Source organism: Manacus candei, unplaced genomic scaffold (genome assembly GCF_025592945.1).
Source record: "Manacus candei isolate 608988 ecotype Guabito, Panama unplaced genomic scaffold, ASM2559294v1 h1tg000081l, whole genome shotgun sequence".
NCBI classification, from domain to species: domain Eukaryota; kingdom Metazoa; phylum Chordata; class Aves; order Passeriformes; family Pipridae; genus Manacus; species Manacus candei.
The window spans coordinates 4,668,981-4,695,452 of NW_026138129.1; the positions used below are offsets into that span (position 1 = coordinate 4,668,981).

At 42.8% G+C, this 26,472-nt stretch overlaps 1 protein-coding gene across 1 annotated transcript; it reads right to left on the reverse strand.

Moving 5' to 3' along the window:
* Positions 1–248: 248 nt before the first annotated feature.
* On the reverse strand, positions 249–25,728 carry SLC22A3 (solute carrier family 22 member 3). Its single transcript, XM_051811087.1, has 11 exons — positions 25,115–25,728; positions 15,845–15,948; positions 13,739–13,893; positions 11,203–11,368; positions 10,136–10,253; positions 5,405–5,502; positions 5,053–5,267; positions 3,052–3,160; positions 2,685–2,797; positions 1,700–1,799; positions 249–943 (listed from the first exon to the last, which is right to left on the reverse strand). The coding sequence occupies exons 1-11, from the start codon at positions 25,526–25,528 to the stop codon at positions 886–888; spliced, it is 1,650 nt and encodes a 549-aa protein (XP_051667047.1). The 5' UTR covers positions 25,529–25,728; the 3' UTR covers positions 249–885.
* Positions 25,729–26,472: the final 744 nt, after the last annotated feature.

Below are 26,472 nucleotides of genomic sequence, written 5' to 3' on the forward strand. Positions count from 1 at the left end.
GGAAAGGATAAAATGAGCATGCTCTTGAAAGAGGAGTTTGGAAAAGCATCCAACAGGGGAGAGAAGGCAGAAGCCCTTCCCTCAGACGTATGGCGGTCACTGGCCAGGGGACAGGACAACAGAGTGTCATGTACCCCAGTTGGGTCTGGGGGAAGGCACTAATGAGCAGCAGGACAATCTGACCTGTAGAGCTAGTGCCCTGTGTGAGGTGTGACCCTTACATAAAGCCATGGAAAGGTGAGGAAGAGGACTGCTGCCACATTTCAGAAAGCCCTTGAACAAGGAGAGAGGCAGGGCTTTTGTTGCAAAGGGTCCATGTGGATGACTATCAGACCAGAGAGACATTCTCCTGATGCACACTGCTGATTCCCATACCTCCCAACCAGAGAAAGAGCCACCCTGATCACTGCCCTCCTTCCTGAGCCATCATATCTTCTATTTGTCCAGATTCTTCAGGAGCAATTGAGAACGGGTTGAAGTACTCATCCTCTCCTCCTCAAAGTCGTCTAAATCTTAAACTAGCAGTACCATTTCAAATCCTCCCCATCCAAATGTGTATCCTAACAAAAGAAATAAACAAATGGCCCCATTAGATAAAGAAATAAATAGAAGCTCACTGAGCTGGATAGTGCATCTTTTTACAGCTGTCTTGTTCTCTCCCAACAACCACAAAGTGGTCTCTTCTTGCAAATAGCGTACTCAGAAAAAAAAGTATTTATTCCATATTCATAGAAAAATACACTACTTGTTTTAAATGTCCTTATGCTTAGAAGAATAATGTGAAGTTCAATCCATATTCTGCAGCAGATTTTGAAGTGGTGGCAGGTGGAGAACAAATTCCGGATATGAGAACACAGTTCTTTGCTCAGTGCTGTCCTTCAAAGGTCAAATATAAGAGCTGGTGTCCCGGTGTTTCTTTTTCTTGCCACATTTTCCAAAATGACTGAAGAAACAGAAGGGGAGAGAGGTATTAATGTGAAAGAAACAGGAAAATATGTAGTTCAAGTTGTAGTCCAAGCTGCAGTACTGAAACATTTACTTTTTACAGAGAACACTTCCTCTTTCTTTAGTTTGCACCTTGAATCAGGCAAAAGTTGTTGATGTAATATCCAAAGCCTCTGCTTGAAAAATTGATGTATAGCGCTATGTCCTCAAAATAGATAGCCAAGGTGTAAATGTTCCCTGCATGTCTTCAGTGCAGTGAAGAGTCTCTCTTGCTCTATGCCCAGAATAGGAAAGCTGTGCCTACAACTCTTTAGCTATAAATCCATCTCATATATGACTTTTCAATGATGTCACAAACGGTGGAATTGCTTCCATAATAAAAGACCCTTCTTCATAGGATGTTTTGATTGAGGTAATGGCTGGTTTTCTTGAGTAGAAAGTTACAGGCTATGCTTCGCAATATCTCTCTTGCACACTATCACTTTCTGCTTCCAGAGATGCATAGGACAACTTTGTGTCTCTATGAGAAAAAGACAGATTTTATCCCCATGCATTTTTTTACAGCCTTCCTAAGTGGTACTGAAAAGTTCAGGTTTCTATTGAGGAAAATGCCACTCACCCATAACATCAACCTAACTAGGGAATTTACTTTGACGCTTGGAAAACCTCAATAATTTGTGACAGTTGGTAAAGTTGGAGGAGAACATCCTCAGGAAACCTCACCCAAGTAAAAGTAAGAAAATACATCTCATACCTTGAAAGCTGCTCCACATCCTCCACTGTCTCTGGTAATGAGATTCCTTTTGTCTCTGGTAAAAGCAATACTAGGAGCCCACAGACAACTGCGAGAATACCTACAATGGACATTGAAGAAATACAAAAGCAATAAGAAAATTTTTACTTTTTTTATTTTCAGGGTTTGTCTACTGAGAAAAGTTTATTCAGATTAAGTTTGAAGTAAGATCTTTCAAGTGAATCCATTTCTGATTAACCTATTCTAGTCAAACACCTTCATGCTACATTAATTTAACCCACTACAAAATCACTTGAGGGCTAGAAGCTCATTTGCAGACTGATTTCCCCTAAAGGAAGATCATAGAAGTCAAAATTCTGTCTTTCCAATTTTGTTTTCAGCTAAAGTTGTCATTAGCACCAATTTCCCTTCTTAGTCTATTCTATTGATTTTGATTTTTCCCCATCACATCTGTCTGCTAGAAGTCTGGTTTAGCCACAGACTCCCATGTCCTCGTTGAAAATAATTTTTTTTCATAGAATTACTCCTCAGGGCTTATTTTTTTCCAAAATGCAACTGAGGGAAAGAATTCTACAGGAATAAAAAGTTATGGATAATACAACATCCATAGTCATAACTGTACTTACCAAAAAACTCAAACTAAGTATTTTTTAAAGGTCATCAACCTCTAGTCTTGGCAGTCTAAGCTTACTTTTCGGCAATTATAGAACCTAGCTGTAAGGTTTCTCAGTCTTAAAGCACCTCACATAGTTTCTTTTCTGCTCTTTCAGCAAAGTTATCCAAGCAGACCTGAGCTCTTCCAGACTGTGCGGTGAAATCACACACATTTCACCCATTTGCCATTCAGCCTCTTGCTCTAGGCATGAAGGTCGAGAGGGGCTGGTCTGAGGGGAAGATGAGGCCACACGCTACTTTTGCCCCAGAAGAAAAGCTCTGTTAGGAGGAAGATATTTAAATCAAAAGTACATTTTAAATCAGATCTTACTGAAAATAATTAGAGGCAGCTCCAACCAAATGGCTGCTAATCGGAAAAGCAGGAATGGGGCTATGATCCCCCCTAGGTCACACAGACTTGAACACAGGGAAACACCAAAGTTTCTGGAAAAGACAAAAAGTACCAGATATTAGATATTAGATATTAGGTGCTACCAAACAGATTAACCATCAGTTTAAAGAACAAAATGTAGACTTAGCTCCAAAATTATCTCATCAGCATATGCCATTCACATTGAGCAGTGGCTATTCAGCTGGGAAACTCTGGAGAAAATCAGGTTTAACTGAATAGCAGTGAAATAGGAAATGCAGAAAAGCAGAGGGAAAAGTTGAAAGATTCGTGGGAGCTTTTGACATACCTCAGTGTTGTAGGGTACAATTCACTGTTCACTAGGTAGACAACCTCAAAAGCTATTGTGATGCTTAGTCTTCCCAGTGTGGCAACTGTCGTTTTGAGCCATGGGATATCTGTTCATTCAAAAAGAAACACTAGTGAAGTGTCCTTTGCCACAACAGCAGAGTATTTCTGAGAGCCCCAGGCCCCGTCAGCAGAAGTTATACCACAGGAACACTGGATCAGTACAAATCAGACTGAAAGGCCACTGCATGATCAATCTACACTGGCATTTATTGCTTTTGAGTGTCATGTGAGGCTGCTTTGAAGACTTATAAATCACTTGAGTTGATTGATTCAAGATGCTAGGGAGCATAACAGCGTGGGTGGGAAAATGAACATTATAGCTTCCATCACCATGTCCAAATTGTGCTCTAGAAAGGAGCATTTATTTGTAGAGGGATATTATGCTGTAAGAAACACTGCTGAGTCACCTCCCAAAGCCTTCTGACCATAAGGAAGCTACCTCTAAAACTGCATAGAATCACAGAATCATTTAGGTTGGAAAAGACCTTCAAGATCATTGAGTCCAACCATTAACCAAGCACTGCCAAGTCTACTGCTAAACCATGTCCCTAAGTGCCACATCTATACATCTTTTAAAAATCTCCAGAGGTGCTGTAGTAAAATAATTCTCCCTAGAGCTGATCACCTACTCTTTGTAATTTGTCTAGCCACTGCACATTAGACACACTCCTAATAATGCCACTCCTGGCCATCCTCCCCTTCCTTTCCCTGGTGCTTGTCTTTGTACCTGACACAACTAGCACAGGGACCTGACACTGCCCTGTTGGCTCTGCCCATCTCTCCTGGCTCTGCTCAGGCTCTGGTGGGTATGGTCTAAACACAACTAGGCAGACAGGGAGGCAAGTGAAAACAACATTCCTGAAACCAGCATGAAGGGGAACTTTGTCACTAGAGAGAGCTGCCAATGATTGTGTTTTCTCAAAACTTCACTAGGAAGAACAAGAAAACATTTCAGTTTGCTCTAAACCAAAATTGAGACACTTGGGTTTATTTCCCTTCCAAAACAACCAAACAAATCCCCATCAGATTTCATCCCATGTTGCAAGACACTGCCTTTGCCCTGAAAAGTTTTGTTTTCAAAATGTGTAAGAAAAGCAAAGGCTGGAAAGAACAAAATAAATCCACATTGTCTCCCTGGCACTCCCTCAGTCCATCAGATCCCATTGGTGAGGGTGATGTCCATGTGGCTCCTCCCTCTGTCAGGGAACTTGAACTGTATGAGCATCCCAGTGTGATGGGGCTCTCACGAGCTGCTGCTGCAGCTTTTTCCATCTGTACAAACAGGCTTTTCTTGAAAGCAGGAGTTGGACCGCAGGTGTCCCATCTGCAAGTATCTTAATCCCTAGGCTGCCCTCTCCTTACCTTGGCAGGGTCCCCTCAGCACTTCACTGCTGAGAGAAGACTGGTGGCAGCATGCTGCTGGCCCCAGGCCAACACTTTCTACCCCTCACTCAGGCCATATCACCCCCACACAATGCTCCTGCTCTAACCCTGGACCTGATGCTCCGTGCTCAGCAAATGGTACGGCCCAAAATACAAGAAGGTGCTGGAGGAAGGTGTCCTGCCAGAGTAATTCCGTGATGGTGCTCTTTGTTTCCTTCTCTTGTGACAGCCCAAGCTCCACCAGATCAGGTAGTCCTCAGTCCCTGTTGTCCCAGCAGGACCTCTGTACATTTCTAACAAATAGAAAATGATGCTGGCAGATCCAGTAGGCAACATGGTGACCACACCCTCTGTGCCTGAATTGCCATGACCTGTGTTGGGGGAGCTGTCACAGGAGGAGAATGGGGCAGCCAGCATCCACTCAGCACGTGGCAGCTCTTCTGGGATGTACAGAGGTGGGTACCAGGGGGAAATGTGCAGTTTTGTGTTGCTTGCTGGCCTTGCTTAGGTGTCAGAGGGAAATCACTGACCTGAAGAGCCTGACACTGGGAATTACCTTCTGGCAAGAAGGCAGTAATGAGACATGCAATGCCTGCCACGATGTTGCTTATTGCAAAGGGCAGGCGCCGGCCAACGCGATCAATTGTCACTATAATTAGGAAAGCGGCAGGCAGCTCCACAGCTCCTGAGATGAAGAAGTCTAGGTATAGGTTTCCACCGACAATTCCTAGGCGCATGACAAGCCCTTGGTAGATCAGGGCACTTGCAAACCTAAACAGCAAAGGGAAAAAAGTGTTGATAGGCAAAAAAATGATTGCAAGCAGCTGGAGAGACCCTAAAAGTCACAAGGGAATCTTTCTTTTAAATCCACCACCGTGGTAACAAACTGGACTGACATGGGCACTCACCAGGCATACATCAGGATGAGCGTACACCTCCTCATCTGGGGAGTCCTCACCAGGTCAAGAAAGGAAGGGTTGCTGACCTCCTCATTGCTAACAGTGATCTGAGGAGATAAGCGAGCAGTAGTCAGCTGTCAGCGCTCAGGCAGGCAGTGGAGCAGAGTTGCTGTGTAAACACAGTGACCACCAATATTCCAGTCCTGTGAGTAAAGGTGTTGACGAGCCAGTTTGCTGCTTATAGCACTCCAGACCAGTGCACAGATATGGGAACAGCTGATAACTGGACACGGCTGTGGGCTTTCCTTAATGATGATCATGCAAAAAAACAATTAAAAAATCCCCAATCTTAACTTGAGAATGGAAAAATTATTTCCTTGTTGTAAACTGAGACAAGTTGACCTGGATTTTCTTGGAAGGCAATAAGCAGTCATTGTCACATCAAGGCCACTGGGAGCAGAACTGCCTTCTGCCAGAGGTGGGAAAGAGGAGGGGACTGTGGCAGGAAGAGCAAAGTGATGGGCTGAGGGAAGCAAGGAGAGAGGGGGTGAGCAGCAAGCAATGGGCTTGGGAACATCACTCCTGGCACAGCTGGGCAGCAGGAAGAAGAGAGGAGTGAGAGAAACTGCAGATCTGTGACAAAGCTTGGCTGCTTCAAAATATTCAACTAGTGAAATTCAGAGTGTCTTAAAATATCCAAGCACTGTGCTGTACATGGTTTTTACTCTGGAAAAAATAAAGCTACTATGTATGAATTAACGGTCCTCATACTGCCTACAAAGTATAATAAATCTGTTCTCGACTTCCTCCAATACAGTCACAATGAGGCACTCCATGAAATCATTAGTTAGAAGGTTTAACACTAACAAAAAAGAGTAGAATTTCACACACTTTGTGTTTACCTATTTTAGTTCACTACTGTAGATATTGTGGAGCCAAAATATTAGCAGGGTCAAAAAGGGATTAAGCACATTGATGGAGGCTGTTCTTAACTCTGGCCAGCAGTTTTTAACTGTGATGTCCAAGCCAGATGAGAACCCTTTTTTCATATGGTCATTTGGCAGGTGAGGAAGAGCCAAGGAAGATAGGAAGAGGTGGTTTCAGGCAGGGACAAACCATGATACTGCCCAAGAACTAGCAGACACAGCTGGGATTGCCATCAGCTCTCAAAGTAGCTGTGGGAAATATGGGCTTAAACCTGCTGCACCCTTTTTAGGAGGATTTCAGGCAGCCTGGCTGCTTTGACTCTCAGTTATTGCCCCCTCCTGACAGGAAGCCTAAGAGAGCAAAGAGAGGAGCAAACCCCTCTCTATTACCACGGCATCTGCTGCCCAAGCAGGTGTAGGAACCCAGGCAAATGATCCCAGCTGGTGGGGAGACATGGGTGAAAGGATATAGAAGCAGAAGGGAACATGCAGATCCAGGATGAGAACACAGGTAAAGCCAAAGGCATTGTCAGCTCAGCCAGGGCTATGCCCAAAGCTTTCACCTTTATTTGTTTTTTATATCATAAGGTGGCACAGCTGTTTTTCAGTGAGATTTGGCTGGATGTTTTTACACATGACTTTTTCATAACTGAAAGCTTTTCAAGACAGAGAAGCCCCACATTTGTTTGAACTTCCTTTCTACTCCCTCTTGCTTTTCTACTGCAACTAGAAACGGAAGATTTCTTCAAATCACTACCACTTCTGCTGCGTGCCAGAGCCCTTTGTGAGGCAGGGTGAGGTTGCTGGGTTTCTACACTGCCCTTGGACTCTCTCATAGTAGGGTTATAAAGCTGCTATGTCTGTTGTTTATAAGAACAGGCTGCGAGCCATCAGTTGTGACTTTGTGCAAATATGGTTTTAGTTTTCTAAAGGACTAAAGATAAATTCAGCACAACTGCTACTTATATTTATATGTCTCAATAAAGTCATAATAACTCTAAGCATGACTGAGCACTTCTTTATGGATGACGAAAAAAACCACTATGGAAAGTCAACACTTCATAGGGAAAAAAATCCTCTTTTTGTTCTTTGAAGTTAGGGAGAGCTTTGCTATTCACATCAGTCTAGTTAGGAATTCAGGGACAGGGCCCACATTTCCAAAGATACACCATCTGAAAACCCCAGATGAAGTTTTATAACCAACTGCCCTCACATTTTCATGTTTCAGCAAAATTACATATCAAATTTTCCACAATAATTTTAAAAGATATATAGTTCTACACATGCTTAATTCTGCATGGGACATATTTATAATACTTTCATATGTATGTTAATGTTTAAAAGAAATGTCTAGGTATGTCTATATAGTAGGAAATAATATGTATCTCTGTATAAAGGGAGGGGGTTTGATCCACAACTCTCTTAAAAAGAAACTCCTACTCAGTTAGTTGTGGTTCATTCTGGTTTTGGACAGAGACCAAGAATTAGAAAATTAATTTGAAAAAAATCTCCATGCTAGGATAAATATGAGCAACTGGAAAAAAGGAGTTTATAATTTACACTTAATGAGTTCTGTTTGGAGTTGAACTGTACTAGTGTCATAATTCACAGAGTAAAAGAATCAATTGTTTTTTTCCTACAAAGGTCATCTGCGGTTTCTGCATGCCAACAAAAACTCAAAGCTGCTACATCAGAGCCATGTAAGGGACTTGGCCAATGAAATTCATACAGACGTATTAGAAAATCTGAGCCAAAGTGCGTTGATGGATAATGCCTATCACTTCTCACTTCTCCCTGTCTCTCCACACCTGCAGCACTTACCCGGAAATTCTGGAGTTGCTTCATGAAAGAGAAGACTGACGTGAGTTAATGTGAGAAATACACTTGCTCCATTATTAATGTGCTTCCTGGAGATGCTTTCTTTCCTCTGGGCACAGCAAAAAGGATGACAGGCATTCTACATTAAAAAGGCCCCAGGAACAGATCCAGTACAAATCTGTACATGTGGAGGTTAATCTGCTGCAGCTGTGAGTAGCTTAAGGTCATGAGCATGGATACTTTTGGAAAAAAATTAAATATAACTTAAAACAAAAAGCAGGGAAAAACACACATCTGCTTTATGACATGACACTTTGAAAATGCCAATATTTATAGAGAGGAAGTGGGTGTAGCAATGCAGGGCTGAATGTGGAGGGGAAGCTGCAGCAGCACAAGCTTCCAGCTACACGTCTTGGGCCACACTCAGCACTGGTTAATGCTGGCCAGGATGTGAGAATCTCACCGGTGTATATGCCCCAGCCAAAGACAATAATTCATAGAATCATAGAATGGTTTGGATCAGAAGATACATTAAAGATCACCTAGTTCCAGCTCCCTTGCCATGGGCAGGGACACCTTCTACTAGACCAGGTTGTTCAAAGCCTTAACCAGCCTGGCCTTGAACACTTTCAGGGATGAGGCATCCACAGCTTTTCTGGAAACCTGTTCCAGTGCCTCACCACCCTCTCAGTGAAGAATTTCTTTCTAATATTTAATCTAAAAATGCCCTCTGTCCATTTGAAACCATTCCCCCTTATTCTGTCATTTCATGCCCTTGACAACTGTCCCTCTCCAGCTCTCTTGTAGGACCCTTTTAGGTACCGGAAGTGCTCTAAGGTCTCCCTAGAGACTTCACTTCTCTGAGTTCAACGCCAGCTCTCTCAGCCTTTTCTCATAGGAGAGATGCTCCAGCCCTGTGATCATCCTCATGGTCCTTCTCTGGATTTGTTTCAACAGGTTTATGTCCTTTTGTAATCTCTTGAGGCTTAACAAGGCCAACTGCAAGGTGATGTACCCAGGTTGGAACAACCCCCAATATCAACACAGCAGTGGAATGAACAGATCGAGAGCAGCCTTGCTGAGAAGGACTTGGGGGTGCTGGTAGATGAGAGGCTGGACATGACCCAGCAATGTGCACTTTCAGCCCAGAAAGCCACTTGTAACCTGGGCTGCATCAAAAGCAGCATGGCCTGCAGGTCAAGGGAGGTCATTCTGCCCCTCTGCTCTGTTCAGGTGAGACCCCTTCTGGAATACTGCATCCAGCTCTGGGGTCTCCAGCACAGGAATCTTAGAATCATATAATGGTTTGGATTGGAAGGGACCTTAATGATCATTCTAGTTGTCCATATTTGTTGTCGCTGAACCATAAGGCCAATGCCACAGTAATCATGGTCTGAGAGCCAAACATTGCTACCCAGCACAGAAAAAGCCAAATGCTGCAATAACACAACAGTATTATTTGAAATGCATCAGTCCTTTCTGTCAAGACCGCTTGCCAAAGGACTGTAACATATATTGCCCTATTTTGTAAACAGCAATCTCAGAAAGATCTTTCTCAATTCTGAATTTTGTGAACATATTTTGCCCCTATTGGGATGGAAGTAAATTTACACTAAAATTCTAATTTCATCTTCTCTTTGAGCTGTAAAAGGAAGTTCTAGAAAAGGAGCCAGGAAAGTGGATCCTGCTATCTCCACTTTCTGTCAGCACTCACAGCATCTGCTGTGAAATACCATTGTCCCTCAGGCTAGTTTCTGATATTTCCCACAATATTTTAAATTAGGAGTGTTGCAAATGAAAGACCTGATTCATTGTTTTACAAATTTCTTTTTTTCAGCCCATATAATTCCAGCCAGTTCACTTTTACCATCTTGCAATTAACAAAGTAAGTGTGGGACTGACAAACTTGTCCTAGTGTGACACATCGCAGAGTGTTGTCCATCACTTAAAAAGAACACAGCTTAGAAAATCCTCTAGCTCAAACAGATGACTGTACCTCTGAGTAATGTGGTGAGAGAAATTTGCCATTGTGTTTTGCAATGTTGCGCATGATTTTTAATGCCTTCTCCCCCTTTTTGCGTGTAAGGAGCCAACGTGGAGATTCAGGAACCACCCTGTAAGAACACAGAATTCATAAATAGAGCTTTTACCCTGTACCATCATGAGTAAACCAAAGTCTTCTGTCTTTTACTCTATGTTAGCACAAAATACATAATTTTTCAGTTTTTGTGATATAGAAACTCTTTTGAGGACTGCTTTTCCAGTCAGTCTCCTGTAAAATATGTGATCCTTGTGGGCAAGAAAGAAGAAAATAGACTATATCAATGCTCAGCAAAGCTGAAAAATAAGAAATCTAACTATTGTATTTGCACAATGCTTGTCAAAAGTAGGTGCCTGTAGAACAGCAGTGAACAATAAAAGTCAACACTAAGAACACGTAGTAACAGGTATTGGTAGATCAGGAAACTTCTAGCTGTATATAAGATAGACACACACTCAAATGTATACATATTTTATAAACTGAACACAAAGCAATACCACAACGGGTGTTTCAATTTCTGCTAGCCTAGGGTTGAGATGATTAACAATTTAAAAGTTCACAGCAGGCAACATTTAAGGAAACAATGTGTAGGAAGAGGGTATGTGGGTTAGTTTTGCTGGATCCAGCCCAAAGGACAACCACACCGAGACAGGTGTTTACCATGGCATAGCATTCCACTTTCTCACTGGGACCTGTAGGGCAAGTTCAGACCTGAACTGAACAGGTAATGAGAGGTACAGGTGGGATCTCATGGCTGACGGGAAAAGCAGACTTTGGTCAAGTTAACCTCATAAGCAGAACAGGGTTCTGTGAAGGACCAGCTGTAGCTGATCAGAGAGGCAAACTCTGGGCAGAAAAACAAAAGTAATGTATGTCTGCGATTCACTGATAAAGAATTACAAATGCAAATATCTTCCTAACCTACAACATCTTCCAATCTGAAGACTTGGGACCATAACACGAGTCTTTAGGTGCTTGAATAGCAATGGCAATAATAAAAAGAGCAATGACTGCAACATTACCAGTAGTAGAGCAGGAAGATGAAGTTGGGCAGTGAAATGGCCAGCTGGAGTCCCTGCCAGGTGGGAATCAAGTATGCAATTCCAGGGAGAATCATAATCCCCAGGGTAAAGAATATCTGAATCACAATTCCAACAATCCTCTGATCGGAACCAACGATCTCTGTCACTGAGCAGAGAGAAAACCAAAACAAACAACATAGAAACAAACTTAATTCTAAAGAAGAATATTAGAGGTGGAACACAAGGAAAAATAGTACTGTATCAGGTCACAGGTCTGTCTAGCCCGACATCTTGTTTTCAGCAGTGTAAGCATGTCACCAAGGCTGTTCAGGGCCAACACAGGTGACACCTTCTCATCAATTCAACCACCATTCTTCAGTTAGAGGGTTTTCTGACTGCATGTTTACTACTGAATTACATGGGGCCAGAAGAGGGGTTTAACACTGCATCATGATCATGGGTAGTGGGAAATTGTTAGTAGTCTCTCTAGTACAGTTTTAGCACGTGCTCCAGACAAGAGGATCTTTCAGGCAGGGACTCCATCCAGCAGGTGATACGGACAAGGAGGAAGAGAGTTTAACCATACCTAATAGCTGGTATAGATGGTTGCTCTGAGGGCTAAAGTATGATTCAGCTTGGTTTATTTCCTAGAATGATTATAGCCTTTTTTTTTTTTAAATCTTTTGACAGATTTTTTATTTTGTGAATGTGTCTGATCGCTCTGAAAACTATGCAAACCCGTGGACAGGACATCCACAGTTGAGATAAGCAATGTACAAAGAAGTGTCTCTTGCTTGTTCCAAAACTATCACCACTACATAGGCTTCAGAATAAAAGCAGAGGGGTTTATGTCGGTTTACAATACACAGAAAACACTTTTTTAATTTATTTTACCAAAGGAAAAACAATTTTACAGGTAACATTGATTTGTTTCAGCTGGCAATGCAGTGAAATATGACACCATGACTATTTTCATTAACCATTCATCATGTCTGCATAGCTCAGGGGCAACTTCATTGCCTAAACATAGCTGCTTACACTGTCCCAGGAAGAGCTGGGTTGTATGTAAAAGCAAAGGGAGGTTCTTGGGGCAGCCTAAAGCACAGATCAATAGCTTTGGGGATGTATTAATGGCAACCATCCTCTTTGTGCAACCAAACCTATAATCTGTATATGCCTCTTAAAAGATATTAGGTTGGTAAATACTCTGGGGGATCCCAGAATGTAAGAGTAGATCCCTGAAGGAATTTAGAGGGAATCACTCTCTCCCAGAGTTATGCACCTGGCTCAGAGCTGCGGTAATATACTGTGCCTCAGGATGTCAGATCTCAGAACCTCTCCCTAAAGTCAGGCAGTTTGATCTAAGCATTGAAAAACATTCTGTACTGTTAAAGCTTGGACATTTTAAGGATGCCATGGGTCTGTCATAAAACATTTTGCTGGTTAGAGCACTTGCCAAAGTTTCAGGATAAGATCTCAGTTTAAAATTAAGCAGTTCTGGTCCTTTCACTGGATCTTGGACTTTAGCTGCTCAGCAGTGTAACACTGTCCAGAAAAACAAGGTGCTTCTGGGCTTTAGATGCTAAGAGGACTAGATAGGAATGTTTGCACATACATCACCACAGTGGTCACAGGTCTCACTGTATCTATCTGGTTGCAATTCTGCTCTCATTCATCTGAATTCCGCTAGGAATTTTAAAAAGTTGTCACGGGCCTCACAGAAAACACCAATTAGACAAGTTTTTGCACTATATAATGATGTTTTCACTGCGTTTTGGATTATCATAGTAGATTTTTGAATGGCTGATTTTTTTTTAAGTAAATCTGACATCCCATCTCTAATAGATGCCTTCCTCCATGTCTTGCTCTTTCATGCCCTATGGCTGCCTTTCTGAACCTGACAGTCATTCAAGATGCCAAAACAATACCCTTTTCTCGTGAAAAGTAAACTTACTATGTGAGGAGCTTCATTGCTATAGACTGTAGACTGATAGGCTATAATCCATCAAAGACTCTGTAACCCTGCTCTTTTGATGCTATTTATAAATATGCTTCCTTCTTTTTCCCTTTTCAGGAAATAATAATCTTAATATGGACCCTGGTGTCCAGTCTGACACTAATCGAAGTATCTAAGCTAAAGAACGAAAGCAGTGATCAAGCATCTGTCCTCCCAGTGAGGAAAAGCAGTTAATTCCTCTGAGCACCTGTGGAAGATGTTCAGACTGCCAAAATTAACCATGTCCTTGTTTGTGAATCCAGTTTATTTGGGGCTTAATCTGTAGATTTTTATCATCTTGGTGATCTCCTATGTAATAAGAAAACCTTTATATATGCATATTCCGTTCCTTCACCTCTTAATTGTTGGAGAACAAATGCATTAACTAGGATGGACTTGGGTTACTCATTGTCTGCTGACACCAGGGCCAGTGCTTTGTTAACAAGAAAAAATATCAAGAACAGATATAGTCAGACTGTTTGTACTCCAAAAATTCCTCACTTTTCCTAACCAGGAAAGAAAGAAGATTACAGCTCTCACCAATCACATAACATGTCATCCAGGTTCCCTTGCCAAACATGCCTTGGAGAAAACGAAAGATCAAAAGTACAGTAAAATTTGGTGCAAATGCCACTATGATACCACATATCCCAACCCCGAGACAGGACAGCAGGTAGATGAGGATTCTGCCATATCTGTTGAAAAAGGAAAAGAAAGTGAACATCATGAAAAGACAGAAAGTTTTTTCTTTTTTTCCCCCTGACATTTCATTTTAATGCTAGATCTGAAAGTGCCTTTTTGACATCAGCCTTTTCCAAAGGGTGGTTCTTTAAAACTTTGTAGGGTTGGCCCTTGGAATACAGAACTCTTTTCCCGATGGTAGTTGTCACTATCTTTATGTCACTAATTTTAAAACTGGTGATATCCTCACCAGAACCCCTTTTCTTTTAGAAAACTGATTGTCTTTTTGTACCTAAACTATGACACATATGTTACAATTCAGCTTTTTGATCTGATTGGGTTTTGGATAATGGCAACTTATGTTGGGAATTTCTGTTTTCGCAAATTAGTCTCCTAATAATAATTGGAGCCAGCTGTATGAAAGTCAAGCATTCCTACTTTAACTGCTCCATGTGATTTTCTAGGTTTTGTTTAGGTTTCGACTGCTTCTTTTCAAAGTCTGCCTAATGTATTCATGAGTCTCATTTTCCAGCAAGAAACATACTTATGTGCCCAAGGTAAGCCATAATTAAAAAAAAAAAAATCTCCCTGTAGTTTCATAGCAACTGTGTCCTGGAACAAAACTAGATCTTTTCTCCATTTTTTTTAAGAAGAAGAAATTGTGAAAACTGATACAGTTATTTATATTACCATAAAGTATTTGTTTGTTCATTTTGTTTCATGAGAAGAATTAATACAAGACAAAAACCAGGCTATTTTCAACCAGGTCCATTCTTTTGAGTGCTGCCAAGGAGACTAATGGTCTGGCTGCAACACATTCCCCCAGTGCTGTCAATGTACAACATTCATAGTTCTACAGTACTTACATTATGCTCAATAAACAAACACTCCTAGATATATTATTTTATTTTAATAATTAGATATAATATCTCTGCTCTTTCACACTCTTAAGGCGCTAGTGTCAAATTGCCCAGCCAGACACTGAGCAGAGATATCTTAAATTAGTCAGTGCCATGGCCTCCTTTCTGCCTTGTTTTTTCCCTTTTTATCATATCACTTGGAAAGATGAGGTTTTCCTTAAAAGTACTTTTGTTCACTAGTTCAAAATTTGTCATCTGAGATGACATTATGGATAAGTCTTTAAGTATTCCTGCCCGCAAAGAAATGGTACTATAATTTATTATTATTAATTACTGCAGATTTGAAAGAAAAATAAAACAGGCAGAAAGAAAGTATTTTATGAACTGAAGAAAAATACTCTGCCATTGAAATAATCAGTGGTGCTCTCAGTCAGTGCATAGGTTGACTACTGTTAAATAGAGTAAAAAGCACAAACTAGGCTCCCTTGTTTACTTTCAGAGCAAAACAGAGTTTATGGGAGCTTCCCACTCTGGAGTAGGTTAGCTGCTCAAGCCTGAATATCGCCCATGTTTTTTCAAAGAATCACAGAATTGGTAAGGTTAACAGAGACTTTTCCCTGGTTTCATCCAGCCCTCTCAGAATTGCGGACCAATTGGCAGGAGCTATGACCTCGGACATAAGCATGTGAGTCCAGCCTGTGAACGGAGAGAGTTACCACACTGAGCCCCTTCTTTCTTTCCTCAAGTAGCTGCTTGCTTCATCAGTGGTGCCTCTTAAACATCCTTCAGTAAACATCAGTCTAGGAAACTCCTCTGAATGCTTCCTTTCTGTTTCTCTGTCTTTCTGCCCTTCCTGAGTCCAGATGTGCACAGGAAACATTGGAAACCACAAGAAAAGCTCATTTCATGACATTTTAAGGTCCAAACAGGATCAGTAAGTAAGACTGCATAAAGTTTCCAGCCCAAATAGAAGCAAAGATTACATTGGCTGGGTTTTGTTAACACAGGTTGGGGACGTTTATCCAAAATGAATTAAACCTCCAAAATGTTGACACATACCTATCACCTCCCAGCAAACCAAATGATAGCAGAGCCTATACTGTACCTGTCCGCAGCATAGCCCAGGATGAACGCACCAGTCAGAAACCCCAGATTGAGGATGGCCTGTGAGAGATCCAGCATCCAGGCGTTGCCACACACAAGATTATACTGTGGGAACAAGGGAGAGGCATAAAACATCTAGGTGGGTTATTTGTCATCCTCAGGGCTAAACATTATAGAAACTGCATAAGTCCACATGGGAAGGGGAAATGGAAAGGAAAGGCGAAAAGGGAATGGGAAGGGTAAGTTCAAATATGCTTGCTTAACAGTAAGCACTGGTGGGCCAGGGAAGCGCAGCCATAGCAAGACTCTTCAAGTGGTTGTGAAGATACAAAGAGAGCTCCTCCTTGCCAAAAGGCAATTGTCACATCAATTGTCCAGATGTGGAAAGCAAATTGCTCTTCTGCAAACAGTGCTGTTAAATATGTGGCAAAGTCATAACTTTAGTGCAGATTAAGGGTCCTCAGCTATTGCCAATGAAAACATCAGCTTACAGAGATAGCTTAATTATTTTTCTTAGTGCCTTCTAGATAAAAGCAAAAACATGTGGTCTCTGAGGAAACTGAAAACAGATCTCAGGTCAATTTCAGATACATATTTTCTTTGTGTAGCTTTCCCATACTTTTCTATTCTTTATACTGCAGCATCCATAACTCCCTAGCACAATAATAGAGATGGGGATGATGATGTGGGGGGGCAAAGGGAAGGGGTAAGTCATTATGGAGAAAAAAGTGAAGAGACTAGGAACTAAAACAAAACTAAAAACAAAGTAGTTCTGTGGACAGCATGGCACTGGAAATTACTTTAGAGGTTCTTGGAGAATAAAGGAATACTAAGCACTGCAGACCAAATGGAAGCTGGGAGGTTTCGATCCGTATCTGGGGTAATCTTTGGAACAATGAGGCCTCGGGACCAAGGCAAGCCACAGACAACAAAAACTGCCACTATTTACCCTAGAGAAACCCTTTTGCTTTCAGGCATGAGCTGTAAGGAATTTTTTCATCGCTAACAAGGGGCTGGTCACTGTAGCACACACAGTGTACCACATTTGTGCTCACCAGCACATATACAACACCAGTGCTCAAGCACTGTGCTTGAATGGAGTAGCCACAGGGTGAGCTGGAATGATTAACAGCCTCTTCTGCTATTCACAGTTCTCCAGACTCTAAAATTTAGTGTCATGATCCTGAGCTCCATCTCAGCCTATTTGAATGCTGAGTAGGTAATGCCCAGCGAGTATTACCTGGGCCTGAGATTTCAGAGATGCCTAACAACATACAAGGGGCACCTCATGAGTCTCCAACCTGATAGATATCCCATCTCTGCTGACTTTTTTTAAAGTCCTGGTTCTGATGCCAACATCATTACTCCAGGGAGTTTGACTGACCACCTTTCAACCAAGTCAAGCTATCAGCACCCGGCTTCCATTTCTGTAAATCTTGAGCAAGAGCTGCAGAAACTTCTGAGAGGAATAAATGCTGCTCTCAGCTGTCATACTCAAGGGCTATTGCAATGCTTTCCTAAAATAGCCTGAACGTGGAGGAACATTTTCAAATGCTGCTTAACCTCTTGCTTTTTGAAACTATGGTGATCCTAGCAAATAGTATCAAAAGGTGCAGCTTTGGAAAACAGCGGGGGTTTTTATGAGGATGATCATTAAAAGAAGATTTTTAGAACACAATGCAATTGCCTCTGCTGATGGCAGAGGTTGGGACTCTCTTTGACCCTTTTTCAAAGAATATATTTATTTTTTAAATAGTTTGATCTCTCTGTACTGTAAACAGGCAATGAATAAACTGTCATGAAAGAAGGCAGGAGAACGAACAGGGGAAAGCATCTTTAACAGAGAGGACTCTTTCGTCTGTACAGCTATTTCCTATTATTTATGTGGCAGCTGAAACTAGACCTTTGCTAACAATATAGTCAAATATTGTATTATTCTACTAAACAAGAACATACAGAAAACTTCTAAGGAGCTATGGGTTCTTTCTGAAGCTTAGTGACAATACACTATATTCTCCTAAGTTAGTCCTGCACTTTGTTATTTCTAAGTATTAAAATAACTTCTGGTACAGATAAGCATTTCTGGTTGCTTGACGTAGCGCCCAACATTTAAGTCATCACCCTGCTAGTGTCTTGTTTTTCATTTGCAAACATAACCTTCAGAGAGGAATGTAACCTTTAAAAGAGAATTGCACAGCCTGCAGAGATCTTTTCTTTACCCAAGCCACTTGTCAGACCCACTTCACTGCTTGAGCTGTGACCTGGTTTGGTTGTGTCTGAAAGTTATCCCTATATGTATCTCTTGGAGGAAAAGTATCAGCAACACCTTACCCAGAGTCTTAGACTGCCTCCAGTTAGTCAGTATTCTCCTATATGACACTCCTTCAAAACACCTCCCATGTTCCTTGCTAGAAGGCTCCACAAAAGGTACTGGCATAGTGCCTCCTCTCTGTTTCTGAACCTTCATATGCCCATCCACGCATGGGCTGATGTTTACACTTCTAAAATATGCTAAAACATTTATTGCAGTGGCAGAGAAAAGGATATGGAAGAGTAAAGGAAAGCCTTAGGTTTTTCTTCCCCTCATCTTAAGCCTATTTGTTGATCTGTGGTGCTGGCTACACCTAGACCCTGTTAAAACCCAGCTAGCTGGCTCCTGATTGCAATCATCAAAAGTGATCTAGCTCAGCTGGCCAGCTCCAGATAAGGGCACATCCTCTTCCTCAGCATTGCTATGCTCCTGGCTAAGCCCCTGACTGCACAGGTGCAGGCCCCCAGAACAGCCCTGCAATCCATCTCTGCATTCAGTCCTGCACCTGCCTGATTGATTTCTATCCACTGTATGACACAAAGCACTGTGCGCCTGAACACAGCCCCTTTCTGTTTAGGTTGTTGAGTAAAACAAGTTGCACTGCCCAAATTGATAAAACATCCCCTTCTTCACTGTTTTCATCTTAGTCTTGGTAGTGAGCTGCCATTGTAAGCAGAAATGAGCTGCTGTCAAGAGACAGTCAGCAGGAACCAGCTCCTTCAGGACATCACTCTGTAGCATCCTTAATAGACCTGGGAAAAACAGTTTCTTCCACCCTGCCAGCCTTGCAGTACAGGTTGCAATACAACCCTGCTTGGAAATACATCCCTGTGGTGAACATTTTCATACCTGCTAGGAGCTTGAACATCAACGAGATGTTCAGATTTACAGTGGCACTGGTGTGACTTGAAGGAACAGTGCTGTTGTGTTTGCTGATCTCTACAGCAGCAGCAAAGCACCTGAGTGAGATCTCTCTGGGAGAAGTAAGAGGTTTCGCACTGGTTCCCTGTAGCTCATTAGTGGTGTAATATCTGTAGGAAGGAGTGGCAACTGGCTGAGATGGGAACAGAAGAAATGCTTGTACATGACTAATGACTGGGAAATATGGGGCTCTGGCAACTCATTTCTTCATAACTTTGGCAGAAGGCAAACATTTTACACTTTAGTTTGACATAAAGACTAACCACAAACTTGTAATTCCTGACGCTCTAGAGACCTTTAGTCACCGAGCAAATCCCAAAATACTTCAGCACACCTATCCCTGGAGAAATATATTGCTTTAAATAACAACATGCCATTAAAAGCTCCTCAAAATGTAGCAACTTTGAGGAGGAGTTTCGAAGCACTTTACTGCCTGTTTCAATTAAATTTCAAAATAATGGATTAAAGCCTTTGGTCTATAAAGAGCTCTACAGTGACTGCCCAGCCCAATTGCAACAGCATATTGAGAGCCCACACACGTTTTAAATGGCATTCATACAGGTGGCCAAACAGAGAATGGTTTACCCTTTGACTCCCAGTGACAAACGGTTTAGGGTAATACTCACCGTTTAAGGAAACCTGGGAAGATGTAGACTGTTCTTGCATGTTCCTTATTTGTTGCTGGGCAGTTCTTCTCCACCTCTCTTGTCCTCTGGCCTTTCAAACTGCTATCTTTCCCAAATCCTTACTGCAACAAACCCCCCTGCAAGTGCATGCAGTGGAAAGGGAGAAATTACCTTCTTTTTCTCTTTCTGTTAAAGCTTCTGTCAGAATGCTAAGGGACAAAGCAACAACACTGTCCTTCTTCATGTCTTGTTTCAAGCTGAGCACTCAACAGGTCAAGTGGAGTCAGTCTGTACCCTGCTGCCAGGGGCTGGGGCTGAAGCCCTGAGGGACAGATTAGCTTTTATAGCTTTGCATATTTCTCTCCTATTCATGGCCTAGGGCCCAGCTGGTACCTTTTCATCCCTGCCACTCAGATCACCTCATTCACTGAGTCTCCTAAGAGAGAAGACCTGTTCTTTCTTTCTTCTTATATCTGTCTAGAGCCAAAACAAGAGGGAGGTAGGGAAACTCACCACCTCCTAAAGGAGGAAAAGCAGCAGTTGTCCTCAAAACAATAAGAAAAAAAATGCCCAAAACCTCAGCCAGTGCCAGCAGTCTCAATGGCAGTGGTAGAAACACAGCCCCAGTGGCACAACCCCCGCAAGCAACTGCTCAAACGCCTCTCATACAGGGAAAGCTTAGTTAAAGCTTTGAAAGTAATTCAGCACTTGCTGCTCCCTTTGCTCCTCTGTCTGCCCTTTTCCACTTTCCCGCCACCAATTACTATTAATCCCACCATGACGATGGAAAAAAACAGGGTACAGCCATGCCAGTAACAAGAGTCATACTAGATAAACAATTGAGGGTGAATTGTGTTGCTTATTGCCTTGGAGGAGGATAGCAAAAGGACCAGCTGTGCTTTCTCCACCGTGAGTCTGGCTGCCATATTATCTCCTTCTCTGAGTGACTATAAAAGCTACGACACAAACATTTTTGCTTTCCTTATGGGTTTCTCTGCAAATGCTGACTGTTGATTTCTGAGACAGTTGGCGAGCAGAGGATTAAGGAGATTGATTCCCAGTAGGTGCATAGACTGTGTTCAGATGATCCCTTGTACACCTCAGACCTCACACTTTGGCAACAAATTACTGCCAGGTCTCAAAATGACATCATCTACAGCGTGAAGACTTGCTGCAGACAGAGCATATTGGAATCTGCCCCTTCTGCTGAACTTCTCCTGACCTTCTGCCAACAAAAGGTGTAATAAATGCTGCCTAAAATATGCCAGCTGTTCTGTAGTTGCTGGTGACCACATAGACTTCCCTTTTCCTTTCATCCACCACCACTGGCCATTCCACCTGCAGACACAATTTTAGCTCATGCCCATGCCTCTAGGAGTCACCAAAACAAAAAATATCTGAAAAAAATCCCTTTGCACATTATTTCCAGACACCCTATCGCAGAGTGATAGATTTATCTCCACTGGGATAAAAGAACATAGTGCCAAAGCCCATCAGTATTAAAGATCAGTGACTGCCTCTTCAGCACAGTTTCCTCGGAAAGTTAGGTTTATTAACTTCTGTATGTCCTGGATATATATGTCCTTCAAAAGGCTCACCCAGAAGGAGACAGCAAGCAACACATTTCCTGTTTCAAGTGTTATGGAGCTCAGGGAGTGAGCTGGGCTCTTTTCCAGACCTCTGTGACAGACCATGAAGCTGTGGCCCTCCTGGTCCACTACAGCCCCTCAGCATCCCTCCTCTTCCTCCTTCTCCATCTGCTGCTCAGAAACATAGGCCTTTTCTGCTCTCCTCCCACTGTAAGAGCTGCTGCTGTCACCAGCCTTCCCTCCCAAGCAGTGCCAGCTGCCTGCTTTGACCAGCATCATTTCAGGTGGCACCAGCTGGCATGAGCCCGGAATATATTTAGCTTGATAATTACCCCCTCAGCCCTCCTCTCCAAGCAAAATCTGAGAAGCTACTGCATTCCTGTGCTGCAGCTGATGCATGCAACCCTGTCTTCCATTTTCACAAGATGTGCAAGACCCACTCAATCAAACTGGAGCAGATTGCATTTGGCCAAAGTCCTCTGCACAGATCCACCACCTGCAACACTGCTGTGTCTTGAAATGATAGCTCAAAACCTTTGCATCAACCCAGGTCTGGTTTGTTCAACTTTAATTTGGGCACCATAGCAATGGGCTGTGTGTGCAGCACCAGTGGACAACTACTCGTCTAACCTGGATTGCCCTCACAGAAAAGCCTGACCTAAAACAGCAGGGCACAGAGACCCTTAGGTGTCCCTACTACAGAAGTAGGGACCTACTCTCAGAAACAGACATCAAAAGAAGATTTTGAGAGGGAATCTTTAGCAATGTTCTGTTGCTAAATGTTTAGCAATGTTCTGTTTAGTTCTAGATCAAACTAGCTGGCTTTGCCATGTGCTCCTGTGATGATTTCTTAATACAATTTGCTCTTCTCCCAAATGTTGAAGGACGAAAGCCCTGGTATGTTCTCCCAGCATCCTGCTGTACCCCAGCACTGAGAAGCAGGAGTCCTGCACCAGCAGGTGATGCAGCAGGCACTCCAGGTGCTGCTTACAAAGTAATGTGTGCTTTTTATCAATCCACATTCCCCTTTTTCTTTTGCTTCCTTCTGCTGATGCTTCCACAAAAGCCTTTTGCAGTAGACAGCTAAGATAAGAGAATGGCAAGTGAGCAACATGATCAGTGAAATCAGGTACTGCAATGCCATTCATTTCACAACTCCTCATAAATCAGTCCATTCAGCCACATGATTTGACTTCTGAAAGGTGCTCAGAACTTATTGCAATAGCCTGTAGTTTGGCTGCCAGATCTGCTGTGTTATATGACATCTTGTCCCAGAGAAACACACACCTGCTTTTGCCCTCTACCTCCCCTGTCACAGCGCAAATCCACACTGGGTGTGTGCATGCCATAGGCGTGGAAGAGCTCCTTCAGTACACTGACTTTTTTTCCCTCTCTTCTCTTTTTCTCCCTGAACATATGTCTACGAGATTGTCACATAACCCATCCTTTTAACTTTGTCTCCTTGGTCACTTCCACTGTTGATTCAGTGAGACATAAAGTACCAGAAATCTTTAGTTGAAAGAAACAAAAATATTTCTGCACATGTGGACAAAATGAAGCATTTACAAGCAGATGGATGAGAATAAAAGTCTTTGGTGAGTTGATTAAACAGAGCAAAAATGTGCCTAAATTGAGTCACACTTTGTTAGAGAAAACTCAGCTGAGAAAAAGGACACTAAATTAAATCTGGGATTTAAATTGTCTTTGCTGAATGTATAACTCATTAACAAGATATCAAGCTCCTTTTAGTAGCTGATCTCAAAGCAATTGAGCTAGGACATGCATGCTACAAGCTTCCTTTTTAAATGAAGAAATCAAGCATTGTGGGATGTGATTTATCCAGAAAATGTTGCAAAACTGGAAACTGGTTGCAAGTACCACAAGTCACAGCCCAGCACCCTTCATCCGAGGTGCACCCAGCCAGCAAGACTCTAGGAGTCACAGTGACACTGATGGTGCAACCTGCTGCCCCAGCATAGGGTAGAGACAGTCCCAGCCTGTCTCTCCTTGCAGACTGTTGCTCCACAGTTTTCCCAATATGCACCTTTGGGGGCATGGGTAGGGAGTGCTTCCTCAGCATCCCTTCATCCCTTCTCCCTGCCCTGGCTCTGGAGGGTCTCCCCAGCAGAGGGGAGGGAAGAAAGTGCAGATGGGTGAGGCATTTGTCTGAGATCCTTGAACTTTTCACTTCTATTTATTGCTGCAACACAAACACTGGTTATCTTCTCCCTTACTGTACCCAATGGCTCACTGGAAAATCACAGTGATTTTGCTGGATATACAAATTGCTGCCATAAATGGACTCTGAGCACCATCTTATAGACACAAACTACATGCTTTCATCTACAGCAAGGCTGAAGGGGGGGAAAAATTAGAACAAAAGAGGAATCTCTATACTTTTGTTTTTAAAGTGTAGCCAGGCTGGAGCTCCCAGGCAGCATTTGTCCTCCTGCGCACCCAGTCCCAGCTACCACTGCCAGCACAGGCAGAAACACATCATTATTAGGGGCCAAAGTTTGACACCAGCTCCCTGCATGTCATTTGTGGCCCTCTGAGCAGCCTTGATTTCAGTGATCACACACATAAGCCAGTTCTGAACCTTTGCCCAAGGGCCAGGGCCAGTCAGGTGCTCCGATTTCTCTTTTCCTGAACACAGACCCTGGCTAAAGCTGCTCAGGTTGCGTATGGTGCTGAAAGAATGAAGCTACTGCTCTGGAGAGACTTAAGCCTACAAGTGGATAAAGCAGTCCCAGCTGGATGGGAAAAAGATGATGAATTGAAAAGTCAGGATAGGCATCTCTTTTCAATTCAGTGTTTGCTCAGGGCTTTGCCTGCTGTGCCCTGCTGTGTGTTTTGGAGGACACAGCTCTAGTGCAAGTACCCAGTTAAAAACCACAGTGGGAGGCTCATGAGACAGAGAGGAACTAGAGCCCTCAGCTGTACTGACACATTTTGCAGTGCACCTTGATGATTTTTGAGCCAATCCTTCTAAGTACATTGTGTTTTTCATCACTGCATGAGTGACAATTACTGTGTAGGATGACCTTAAAATACACACACCTAGTGTGTAGACTGTGTTTTGGAGCCAGACCGCAGCCCATCCACATGATTACAGATTACACAGAGGATCTCCCAGGAAAGCATCTCCAATTGTCTTTGCAGCCTCACTAGGAAACCACTACATTTGTAAGTGCTTACCACTAGTGGTAATAGCCTGTGGTTCTCCGACACCAACATTCAGGAAAAGCTGAATGATAGCTTTGGGCAATAATGTGTGTTTGGTTTGGTTTTTTTTCTTTAGTAAGCACAGTCATTTTTGCTGACTCCTGCCAGATCTCAGAAGGGCAGTCTGCCACCAGTTGTTTTTTTGTTACCTACAGACTTAAATATTCAGTACTGGAAATACAAAGAACAGATAATATACAGTGATCCAGGTGAGCAAGTACACTTGGAGTTTACACCATCAAAGTTTCTGGCCCAAAACTGAGCATCAGAAGCCTCAGCTGCAAGGCAAGACTTAAGTCTCTATTTTAATCTGACATTCCTCTAGAGACAGAGCAATCTCTGCACAGGGTATTTGGCTTTGCATGGGGTGCTTGGCTTTGGGTAGCCACCTTTCAGATCAGCTCACCTTTCCCTAAAAGCCTGATGCCAGCACTTGATCATACTTATTGTCCTGATTTGCTTATGACTCAAAATGAAACAAATCCAGAAAAGAAAACCAGCCACCAAAGTAACGACCCTCACAGTGGCAATCCCATTTTACTGCTGCAATCCCACACCAGGATGGATGCTGCTAATTAGAGGATGGGGATTTTCCTTACCTCGCTGATGAGGGATGAGTGGGGCTGTTCATATACCCAGTTATCATGGCAAGTGGTGAGTGGCAGGTGGCCCATGCTGTGATTGCCATAGTGGGCGAGTGAGCTGGCGCAGCTGACGGAGTCATCCCACGCGACATCCAGCCTCTCACACTCCCCGCTGGAAGACTTGTTCCCCAGGTGCAGGGGTAGCAATGTGAAGTTTCGTTCCTCTTCCAGCGTCCAGCCACATCGTTTACTTAATTCAGCTGCCCCAGGGATCCTGCACCAGAAGTTCTCCGGTGCCCGCCCAAGGAAAACCACGCTTGCAAACAGGGAAGAAAAAGTTATGCCTGTCTGGCTAAGGAGGAAAAAGACCCTCTTTTGAAATCTTCCGAATTCCCCAGCTTCCTTCAAAACCTCATCAAAAGATGGCATTATGTGAGGTGGTCTGTCCACACAGAGACGCAGAGACACGCAGAGACAGACACGCGGGTGGGCAGCGCTGCCGGTAGCATGAGCGAAGCCGGAGCGGGGCGCAGCTGCAGGCGGGCATGCAAGCGCGCCCTGGCACACGTGAGGAGACTCAGGGCATGCTAAGTGGCACAAGGCTTACACACGGCCGGGAGAAGTGAGAGCTAAAGAGCGCAAACATATTGTAGGAGAGGAGGGGCGTGCATTTCCTATTCATCACGAATGTTAAACAGATTATGTAATAAGCCCAGTTAACTCCTTCGGGGCTAGTGAGGCGCAAATGCCAGCTCCCACTGTGGCTGAGATAAATAGGTGCAAGGATAAAGCAGAGAGTTAAATGGAAAAGAGTACAGAAGCTGTTGTAAAAAGCAGCAGCGAGTGATGCAGGCTCTGTGGGATGGCAGGGGCAGGAAGAAAGTTGTTCCAAAGAGACCTATGATCTTTCCTTCAGCAAATAGAGGTTAATACTGTGGTGAAGTTTAATTACTTCTCCAAAGCACTACTTCAGTAACTGTACAGATTTAATTTGCAAGAGCCTTTCCCTTCTGTAGCATAAATAGAGTCACAAACCACAACAGTTAAAAACCTACGCTTTTTCTTTCAAAATTTGATCTACCTGTTCAAGAAGGTTTTTATATGACCTTGTTAATTTTCATTTCACAAAATCTTCCAAATATTTAAGAGAGAAATGACAGTGTTTCTTACTCAAAAATTAATGGAAAACAAGTTATTTCACTTTTTTACTCAGCCATTTGTTTGAGGGTGGAGAGAAGGGTGCATTTTGTGTGCATGTGAGCACATCTTGTGCAGAACTCCCTAAATCAAATCAGATATGCAACAGTGTGGATTTTTGGGCTTTGTTCAAGACCATGAGGTCCATGGCCACTCTATTTTATTGTGAGAAGGAG